The sequence below is a fragment of the Centruroides vittatus genome, unplaced genomic scaffold (genome assembly GCF_030686945.1).
Source record: "Centruroides vittatus isolate TY-2023 unplaced genomic scaffold, ASM3068694v2 contig_874, whole genome shotgun sequence".
Lineage (NCBI taxonomy): Eukaryota > Metazoa > Arthropoda > Arachnida > Scorpiones > Buthidae > Centruroides > Centruroides vittatus.
Genome location: NW_027122566.1, coordinates 1,741,852 through 1,754,123, shown reverse-complemented (window position 1 = coordinate 1,754,123; position 12,272 = coordinate 1,741,852). Strand labels below are relative to the sequence as shown.

Below are 12,272 nucleotides of genomic sequence, written 5' to 3'. Positions count from 1 at the left end.
AATTAAAAAGTGTTTTAGTATGGAATTTAACTTTTATTTCAATACCTCTCTAATTTCGGTTTATCCGGATTTAATAGACATATTTTTTCAATGAATACACCTGAAAATATACAAAAAAAAAAAAAAAAAAAAAAATGCTTACAATAAAACCTGTCTAAAACGGAACCTGAATAAAACGGAAACTTTTCTAAAGAGAAAAACTTCTTTGGAACGGAGCGATTTTCTACGTTAAAAAAAAAACCTGTTTAAAACGGAAACCTGCCAAACCCCGGTACTGTAAAATTCCGGTTTACACGGGTTTTATTGTATTTTTATACATGTTTACTCTCGATTCGAAAAATGTAATTTAATTAAAGACAAGCTAACATATGTAATATATTATATTATAAATTCATACTTTAATATAATTATAAAAGCATAATTATAAAAAAAATTTTGACTTTTATTTATATTTTTTTCCCAAAATTATATATTTTCTTTACATTATGACGAAATTAATCTTGTAAATGTGATCAATCACGTGACAAAACAGCTGTTCGTTCAGCTACACCAGCGCTTCCGTACACGAGCGAGAAATGCTGGAATTACAATATTAAAAATTGTATATATTGATATTTGGTATAAAGCCGACGAAAAATGTCCGATCGGATTAATGAAACTCATTAATAACTCGTTGAAATTACTCGAGGGCACTGTTATCGATGCACGTGTTTATCTATGTATATTTCATTACAGAACACACACGTGTATTACGTAAGTAGGTAAATGATAGTGATAACGATCGCCAGGATAAATACATTAATAACGCGTTAATTGAGTAAATATGAGTGCCAAAATGAAGGGATTTCAATTTGCCATCGACCGAGGAGGGACTTTTACAGACATATATGCACGTTGTCCCAATGGAAATATTCGCGTGATGAAACTTTTATCTGTAGATCCAAATAATTACGAGGATGCTCCAACTGAAGGCATTAGAAGAATCATAGAGCAGGTGAGATGAAGAAAAAGTACATAAGACATCAACCCCATGCTATAGTTTGTAATATGAAAAACTTCTATTGCATGAATATTACTTTTAATCCAATTTAATATGAGAAAATAAATTTTTCTGTGAAATTAATTTTGAGTATTTGCTATAAGATGTTATTATCAGAAACTTTCGTCAGAAATAGTATAGGCAGTGACCGCAGTATTCTTATGCGTGAGATTGTGTCGTATATTTATTTTTGTTTTATTTTAGTAGGGTTTCGGTATGGCAGAAATATTGTAACTTCTTCAAAAGTCCGGGCTTGAGAACGTGATAATTTGCTTTGAGATATTACGAAAAAGAAAGTTTTTATACTCCGTTTTACTACGATGTTATCAATGACTGTAAACTATGAATTTCGAAGAAGTAGATTGCATATTATTGTTCAAAACTGCTTGCGTTCAAATCTTGGACTTTTAAGTTCTTGTATGACTTGTAGTTTATAAGAATGAAAGTAAAGATCTGATTCAAGATTTTCCTGAATGTCTGAAATTTGCAAAGCCATGATGTGTTACCAAAATTTTCTTGGGCTTTGTGTGGTTGCTATTTGATTGATTCCAATAGTTTCAATCATTATCAATGTCTACACTGTCTTTTCACTCCATCTTGGTTTATGATTATAGGCACAGTAATGAATGCTGTGAGCATCTGGCATACTTTCGTGACAACCTAAGTTGAAGTGTTAACTTAATACGCACTGTACGGCAACTACTATTTTGAAATAAGCCTTTATTGCAAAGGTGTGTTGTTCTATAGTTCATTTTATCATGTTGAATGAAATGGCAGCTCAATGACAACAAAATGATGCATCATCTTATAGATGATGTTGCTAATGTCACTGTAATTTACATATCAATACATGCTATGAACTTGGTCTCACTGTATACAAATGCATTTAGTATTTATATAGGGATTTATAACCCATGGCTCTGAATCCATACATGATACTTTGAGAATATTTCTGGCTTTCAGCTCTACTTGCTCACTCATATTTCTGGCTTTGCTCACTTACTATACAGAACATCTTGACTGATAACATAGGCTGGTGAAGTAATGTGGTTTAGTGAAAAGTTTACTGTGAACTATTCCACAGCTCATACATAGAAACATAGCACAAAATTTTTTCAACTATGGTTGTTTAATTGACAGGATCAACTTTTTGGAGCTTAAAAATTTTTGTGGCAAAAAAGCTTTTTTCCATTGTACACAATTATTAAGTGTGAACCTGTACAAGTGTAGTTGTGGCCAGTAGATGTGCACCTGTGACTTAAATGTGGTTGTAGAATAGGAAAATATGAAGTGAATATGAGAACTTGAAATGTGGCCCTCTTTAATGGAATTAATTTAAAGTGAGGCTGTTATCAGAGAAGTCTATTAGAATGGCTAATAAACAAAACCTAACTGAAAAAGATCTATTAAACTGGATTAAAAATGTTACTGGTTACTTTAAATAATAGCTGGAGTGTTATAAGGTGTTCATTTTATTTATTTGTTTGTTTCTACAGTTCTTTTTGTTATTTATTATAAAATAACTAAATATATAAAATAAATTTCTAGTAAAAAAAGTTAAAAGTAAATAGAATGAAGAAGAAAATAAATTGAAAAAATAATATTAAATAAATAAAACAATAGTGCTATAATATGCTTCTTGTTTAGCTTTGGTATATACCTGTGAGCACTCACATATATAAAGCAATAGGAATGAAAAGATAAAAATTCTGCACAAGAGCATAGTTTGTAATGAAAAGTCTATCAGATCTGCCATAATCTTAGAAAGGATTATTATACTTATTTTATTTAAAATGTTGTTTATATTCTTATTGAATGACATCTCATTCTAAATTTTTTTTTCTCAATTTTGTTTCTTTAGAAGTGATTACCATAACACATAATTTATTACAGCTACACCTTAAAAGTATATATCATTAATTACAATTGTATTATATTTAAAATTTAGTTTTTATTTACATATCCTCCATTTTCACAGTACCAAAATACTGTGAAATTCTGTTAACTCAGTGTCTGGTATGTTGGCAAATGAGATAAGCCAGTGTGTTGAGCTTATTGTTGGAGGGTCATCAGTGCACTGGGTATATGCAGGATTATGATTTTCTTATAAAAGCACTCAAAACATTCAGTTCTTGGAAAGGAGTGTAGATTTTCCTTTTAGAAATGACAAATACTAAGATGATATGATGCTGTGCTAGATAAAACCAGTTAGCTCGTGCACGATTTTTCTAAAGATTATTCCAGACATTAGTTCACAAGTTTAAAATGAGAAGCAGAAATATTTAGCACACTTGGAATTGATAGTTATCTCAGAAACAGCTGCAGTACATGCTATGTACTCTGATAAATAGAGTATGTTTGTACACTTTTATTGCATATAAATACAAAGCACAGAGTACACAAAAATAGTATGTTCTTATTTTAAGCCAGTCAAGAATCAGAATAGCCTGGAAAAATTGAAATGGCATATTGAACAATCATAAAAGGTTGTTCTTTTACAGTTTAATACATCATGTGTAAAACTGTGTTCATAGGATAGAAAAAATCAGAAAAACTTCCACTGTCCAATAAGGCAGCATATTTGATAACTTGGCACTGTGTCAGTCTTGACAATGCTGGATTAACGGAATATCATTGTAATTTCATTTCTTTTGAAATTTTGAAAAATTGGCTTTTCTTGTAAAGAAAGATTACCAATCTTTGACTGAAACTAAAATTATATTCTTGAAGAATATTCTGAATCTTTTTGTTACATTTTTACTTAAATGCTACTTAAAGATCTTTATTTCTTCTTGGCAACATGTCTGCATGGCAAGTGAGAGTTTTGAGTTCGAGTCCTGCTCTGAACCAATTCTTTTTTTCCAGTTTAATCTAAAAATTGTTTAATAAAATTATAATTATTAAATTTAATATGAGATGGCATCTAATGCCTCCCTCTAGGATCAAATTTACTAGTAATTTATAATTATTATCACCAATATATAGCCTGATGTTATATGGCAGTTGATGTAGTGTTATTTCTTATTTTGAACTGCAAATAAATAGTTTGGAGATAGAGCAAATATTATTTTTGCATATGGAAATTGTTTAAAGTCAAAATTTGTTTGTTATTAATTCATATATTTTTTAAAATTCCTATTCATATATATTATCAATTAAGGATGAGATATATATATTCATAGTAGAGCAAAAAATAAATCAAATATTTGTCACTTATTTATTATACAATATACAGAAATTCTTACACCATACTACTTTCAAAGTAAACCTCCTTCTGTATCTACATATTTCTGCTAACATCATTTTTTGTGATATCTTTAATGACTTATGTCATTGCAGCTTCCAATCTGCTGCTTGTTATCTGCATCCTTCAACTCTTTCATTTTTGAGAGTGGATAAAAGTTTGTAGGGGCAAAATTAAGGGAATAAGGAGAATGGGAAATTATGCATATGCCCTTCTTGGTCAGATATTAAGTGACCAAGAACAATCAACACAAGTCAAGATTGAAGTGCTATATTATCTACTGGAACCCTTAAATATATCACAAAAAATAGCTATTAGTACTTTTTAACAAATGGTATTGAACTTGCTGAAGATGCTTACTTTGAATGAAGTCTTATTCGAATATTTGTAATTTTAACAAAAAAAGTTTATATTAAAAATTTTATTTATTTTTATCCTACCATGTATTTTTGAAAGTTAGAAGCTATTTTATGCCTTTACTTTGGTTTTCAACATTATGATAAATAGAAATATGTCGTATAATTTCAATATTTCAAAATGATTTCACAATAAGATAAAAACAATAGTGTAGTCTTGAAATATAAAGTGATTTTGTTATGTCTTTCACTTGATTTTAATCTGCAATATAGATGTTATGCAGATTATACTGTATGTGCTTAACATCATTTAATTATAATCCATTTATTTACACTCATTATTTTATTTTAAATAAATAATAAATTTTTATTAGTTTTTAATAAGCAAATTTTAAAATATTATCAATAATAATGGAGATTTATTATAAGAAACATTTATATACTGTATTTTATGGACTATAAGACGCACCTTAATTTTTAAGCAATTTTTTAAAAAAATACCTATAAGATGCTACGGACTATAAGACGCACCCGAATTTTGGAGGCAAGTTTTCGAAGAAAAAAGTGCGTCTTATAGTCTGTGAAATATTTTCGATGATGTTTCAAAATACTTATTGTTAGGTCTATCAAATTATGTAACTATGACGGAGCCTAAAAAATGTATTTATGAAAATTACATGATATTAATATGTGGAAAACATTTGCATATAATTGTTATGTCATAAATTTAAAACAAATATCTAGTTAGTTAAAGTGGAATTTCCTGTAAAACTAAATTTTACTTGCTTTATAGTGGCCTCAAACAACAATTCTCATTAAAATGTAATAAACATACTTTAGTTTTTATTAAATATGTAATATTTGAATTATTTTTAAAGTAAATTAATTTTTTTTCTTTGATAGAGAAATAATGTAATCCTTCAATTTGATAATTCAATGATTATCGTTTTATTTTTAGGAAACAAATGAAAAAATATCTTCTTCTCTTGATATTGATATATCTAAACTAGAATGGATTCGAATGGGAACAACAGTTGCAACAAATGCGTTATTAGAAAGAAAGGGAGAAAGAATGGCATTAGCTATAACAGCAGGATTTAGAGATTTACTTTTTATTGGAAATCAAGCTAGACCTAAAATATTTGACTTGGTATGAAAAATATATTATTATTTATTTCTTTAGTAAGCTCATTTTTTCTATGGTTGGTCTGATTTGATTATGAATGTTATTAATTAATACTACATTCATATTATATAAATGTTCTGTTTAACAAGTATAATTTACTCTATATTTATTATTTATTCTGAAATAAAATTGCATTAAAATAATTGATTTAATTAGTAATTAATAAAAATTAAGAAAATAATAATTAATTAATAAAAACAAAGTAATCCAGATATTATTACAGAAAACTTAATCAGAATTCAATTGCTTTATTCCAGATACATATTTTGTTATATGTTGTTTCAAATCATTGGCAAAATTATCTTATTTTGTTCAAAACAAATATAACTTTTATGTCATATTATTCAATTTTTCTTGTTTTAATGCATTTATTAAAATTTGAACATGAAATTCCTTATTCCTCATTTAGATTTTATAAGTTTTTTGTGAAGTTTACGTGGTCAAGTTTAGAAATTCATATATAATAATAATAATCCATAATTCTAAGAATTTAAGTTGAACATTAAAGTTAATAATTATTAATACACCTTATATTCTGAGAACAACTTTATTGCTTTAAACAAACATTTTCAACCTGATCAACAGGCCATTGTCAGGTTTTAAACTCTCTGGAACATTTGCAATTGTTCTATGCTCAAATGAATATTTGATAACAAATTCAAAGAGATTTGAATATTTTACAAAAATTAATAAAATATAACCACATGAAACTGAATGAATTAACATAAATAGAATAAAATAAAATAAAATAAATTTATATATATAATCGAGACAAGTTGATAATAATAATATAATAATCAGCGCAGAGCCCAAATGGTTAGGAGTTGAAAGTTGAAATTTGGTACACAGTTAGGGTAGGTCATGAGAACACACACTAAGAAGGGATTTTTCGAAATTCCTCCCCACGGGGGAGGGGAACAGAATTAAGACTTAACACTTCCATCAACAATGGAAGTGTTAAGTAACAATGGAAGTGTCAACAATGGAAGTGTTACGTAGCAATGGAATTGTTAAGAGAAAGCGACTTACAAGACGCAGATGCAGTTTTTTTCTTTTTGCGAAAAATCGAACATATATTTAGACCCATCTAAACATTTTCTAATTAGTCTGGAAACAGGGGGACCCAATTCTTGCATTCTATGAAAACGGGTAAGCTTGACTATAATGTAATAATCTTAATGTTCACTATCATTACTTTTGCCCAAGCAACGCTGGGCCTACATGCTAGTCTATATATATAATCGAGACGAGTTAATAATAATAATAATAATAATAACTCTCCCGTGGTCACCACCTGGTTGTGGTGGGAGAGCCCAGTAATTTTACTGATCCATAGGGTAATGCAGGCTGGAGCATAAGCTCCTGGTAGGGACACCCATGCCAGTAAGGTCTATGGGGAGAAATGAAGCTAAGAGTGACCACACCCACATTCTGTGGAGATATTTATTATGGTAATAACTAGATCAAAGTGTGATACCGGCTCGGACGTCGCCCGGGTTAACAAGGTCCGCGTTCGTGGGTTAGGCAGAGGCTCACGTTCGAAAAATAGGTCACAGTCTCCCTTGGTTACCGGTGGTGAAAGCAGCACCGGCCCAAGCATGGCTACTGCAATGCCCTCAACAGATGTGAGGAACAAACCCAGCCTTGGTGTTTCTGTGGCAATGCATCCACAGACCACAAAGGCTGGAAAACCACGCCAACAGATGAAATGGACAGTAGAAATGAACGAGTTTATCATCCGTACTTACTACACCATCACAAAACTCGAAACAAACATGACAGCATACAGACAACAACTACACCATAGATTCACACAACAGTATCCTCATCTCACTGTCACCGAACAAAGGGTTGTTGATCAAAAAAGAACAATTATACACAACAACCTTATTCCACAAACAACACTTGAACTTATCAAACAACAGGTTGCTGATAAATACATCAACAGACAGAAACATCTAACATTAATGAAGATCATGTAACCTGTCAGGATAATCCAGCAACAAGCATTGATAATAACACACATACAACAATTACCACTAATGATACTACAGACACTTCCTCATCCATCACTGATAACATAGACATGGATTTAGTTAATACGCTCTCACTTATATTTCAGGAAACACTCACTAAATATACAGGCACAGATCCCACACAACGACCACGAATACCAAAAATCAACACGTCAAAGAAGTAGGAAAAACACTAAATTATGTAAACACTCACTTACTACCACACTACATTCATTCAATTTCTACACTCGCAGACATTCATACATTAGTTTATGCTGGGGCAGTCACAGTAGTGACACACCATGGACTGAAAGTACAATCACAGACAAATACACAGAAAACACAATTCTATCACAAGCCTGCCTGGCAGAGAAGAATAGAAACACAAATAAATGACATTAGACAGCAATTAGGCAGGCTGACACAATACACTAAAAACAACATAACACCCAAATTAAGGAAACAGCTCAAAAACATTTTCAAGAAAATAAAAACACACACAAAACATGAACATCACAACACACGCATTACAGAATACATTGATACACTAAAACAAAAACTTGCTGCCAAAGCACGTAGACTCAAACGATACAAAACATGTACACTACGAAAACAACAAAATAAATTATTTACAAACAATGAAAAACTCTTTTACAGACAAATTAATAACAAAGCAAACACTGATACACAGCACAGTGGCACACCAACAGAAGAAGAACTCACAACATATTGGTCTTCTCTTTGGTCCAGTGCTGTCACGCATCAATGCTGATGCAGGCTGGATCGAGGAGGAGAACAGAAACTTGCACAACATACCAACTATGCCCTGTGCTGAAATAAACATACATGATTTCCAATACACTGTTAACAGAACACACAACTGGAAGACACCTGGTGTAGACAACATTCACAATTTCTGGTACAAAAAGTTTACATCACTGCACCAGGAACTAGCTAAACACCTAACACACATCATCATCAATCCACAAGACATGCCAAATTTTCTTACTCAGGGCATCACCTACATGAAACCTAAAAACAACAATACCACAGACCCCACACAATACAGACCAATTACATGTCTTCCAACACTCTACAAATTATTGACATCCTGTATCGCAAACAAAATATACAAACATGTTGAAGAACACGACATTCTTACAGAACAACAAAAAGGTTGTCGTAGAAATCACAGGGGATGCAAAGAACAGTTACTCATAGATTCAGTCATTCTACGGCAAGCACACAAACAACACAGAAACATACACATGGCATATATAGACTACAGAAAAGCATTCGACAGTGTTCCACACAGTTGGCTGCTACATATTCTACACATGTACAAAATACATCCATCACTCATTGCATTCTTTCAAAACACTATGCAGCACTGGAGAACAACACTACATCTCAGGGTTAGTAACACTTCCATACAAACAAACCAAATTTTTATTAGGCGAGGAATTTTTCAAGGAGATTCCTTGAGTCCTCTCTGGTTCTGCTTAGCCCTGAACCCATTATCCAACATGTTAAACAACACGCAATATGGTTACAATATCAGACATGAAAAAACAACACAGTATACACTGTCACATCTCATGTACATGGATGACATAAAACTTTATGCATCCACACAAAAACAACTTCATCAACTCCTACAAATCACACATTCATACACCAAGGACATACAAATGGAATTTGGCCTAGATAAATGCAAAACACTTCACATAGAAAAAGGAATCCTGAAGAAAGAAGATTTTGCACTTGGAAATGGAGACATTATTGAATCCATGGAAGAGGGCGAGTTCTACAAGTATTTAGGATTCCAACAGGCCAAACTAACAGAACATACACAAATAAAGCAAAGATTAATTAAAGAATACCAAAGTAGGTTAAATGCTATTCTCAGAACACAGTTAAATGCAAAACACACAGTTAAAGCAATAAACACATATGTCATCCCAGTACTCACATATTCTTTTGGAGTTATACATTGGACTCACACAGATCTTGAGCAACTCCAAAGGAAAACAAGAACAACACTTACTAAGCATAAACAACATCATCCTAAATCCGCCACAGAAAGATTAACCCTTCCACGTAAAGATGGCGGACGTGGCCTGATTGACATAGTTAACCTTCACTACAAACAAATACAGTCACTGCGAGAGTTTTTCTACAAAAAACAAGAAACATCACAATTACATAAAGCAGTAACTCTAGCAGACTCGAATAACACACCATTAAACTTACACTCACATCATATGGACACAACAACATATAAAAGCATAGACACCATTAAGCAATCGGGCTCGAAAGGCACTCCATGGCAGGCATCCTACGATCTGGCAAGATTTGTTGACAAAACTGCGTCAAACAGTGTTAGCTCGGGGATGCCTCTTTGGGGAGACGGAAGGATTCATGATTGCCATACAGGATCAGGTCATAAATACTAAAAACTACAGAAAACACATACTCAAAGATGCAACACTCACAAATGACACATGCAGAAAATGTCACATCATGCCAGAAACTATACAACACATCACCTCTGGTTGCAAGCTCTTGGCACAGACAGATTATTTATACAGACATAATCAAGTAGCAAATATAATACACCAAGAGCTTGCAAAGAAACACAAATTAGTAGACATCCACGAACCATATTACAAATACATTCCACAGACAGTATTGGAAAACAACACGCACAAAATGTACTACGACAGAGCCATAATCACAGATAAAACAGTTTACCACAACAGACCAGACATCACACTCATCGACAAACACAATAAAATCACATACATTATAGACATATCCATTCCAAACACTCACAATATACAAAACGCATGCACTGAAAAAATTAGCAAGTACACAGAACTCGCCAGGAAATAAGGCATCTGTGGAGGATGGATAGGGTGCTTATTGTACCTGTTGTTCTCTCTTCTACAGGTGTCATACCACACACACTACACAAAAGCCTGGGCACATTACAATTGAATAGAAACACATACATCACACTACAGAAGGCCACTATATTGAATACATGTCATATTGTGAGAAAATTCCTGAATACAGACACACACACTGATACACTTCTTTAATTTCTGTTTTGGTTACTATGCCTTGACTTTGGTCCGGCATAGTACACAGCCACCGGTGTTAACCGAGTATATCTCACTTAACCCAACATAATAATAATAATCAGCGCAGAGTCCAAACGGTTAGGAGTTGAAAGTTGAAATTTGGTACACAGTTAGGTTACGTCACGAGAACGCACACTAAGAAGGGATTTTTGAAATTCCACCCCACGGGGGAGAGGGACAGGATTAAGGCTTAACACTTCCATCAACAATGGAAGTGTTAAGTAACAATGGGTTAAGTCAACAATGGAAGTGTTAAGAGAAAGCAACTTGCAAGACAGATGCAGTTTTTTCGTTTTTGCGGGAAATCGAACATATTTTTAGACCCATCTAAAAATTCTCTAATTAGTCTGGAAACAGGGGGACCTAATTCTTGCATTCTGTGAAAACGGGTAAGATTGACTATAATGTAATAATCTTAATCTTCGCTATCGTTACTTTTGCCCGAGCAACGCCGGGCCTATCTGCTAGTACAAATATATTAACACAATATAATAGCATTATATTGACAGCATGTTATAGATTAGATTTCAATGAGCTATTCTTAATCATATCTTTTCGATGAGCAGCCCTATGTTTGGCTTACTGTGCAAGTTAGTTTTGTGCAGATTAGAACAGAGTACTATTAGGAATTTTAGGGATATACAAACAATGTGTGGATGATGTAGTCATTTTATGGAGGAATGATAGAAGAATACGAGGTGTTTTGAATGAGATACATTCCAATAAAGGTTTTAAAACGTAATTGGAACAACTTGATACAACAAGTGTGCATTTTTTTAGACATTGACATTTCATCCTTAAGCATCAAGCCCAGTCACAATCCAATATACATTCCTTCCTCCTCCAATGATCTGCTTACTTACAAGCTTTCAGTGTTTAGATTTCTGATTAGAAGGGCTCATTATTGCTCTAACATTTACAACAGGTTACAAGAGTTGGATAGGATTATAGTGATTGTGAGGACATTGGGATTTGGAGCCAAAGTCATTGAGAGATTAATAAGTTCTTACTCAGATTCTAGCAAAAAGACAATGAAGATAACTGTGAACAACAATGTTACTAAGTTCACTTACAACAGAGGCATGTCCACTATTATGAAAGAAATTGCGAATTACAGACACACAAGGTTACTGTACAAAAGGGCTCCCACAGTTTATAACTTGCTTAGGAATCATAAAGATAGGATCAAGAAGGAGGAACAATTTGGACTGTAAAAGATACCATTATAAGAACAAATCAATTGCATCTGAACAAGGGGTACATAAGTGTCACCACTAGAAACCTCA

At 32.4% G+C, this 12,272-nt stretch overlaps 1 protein-coding gene across 1 annotated transcript in view; it reads left to right on the top strand.

The window, feature by feature from the left end:
• Positions 1-579: 579 nt before the first annotated feature.
• Positions 580-12,272, top strand: part of LOC136982914 (5-oxoprolinase) — a 66,845-nt gene continuing 55,152 nt past the window's right edge. The window contains exons 1-2 of the mRNA XM_067279478.1: positions 580-994; positions 5,598-5,789. Of these exons, the coding sequence (XP_067135579.1) occupies positions 824-994; positions 5,598-5,789 (363 nt within the window). The 5' untranslated portion in view covers positions 580-823. The remainder of the gene's footprint in view (positions 995-5,597; positions 5,790-12,272) is intronic.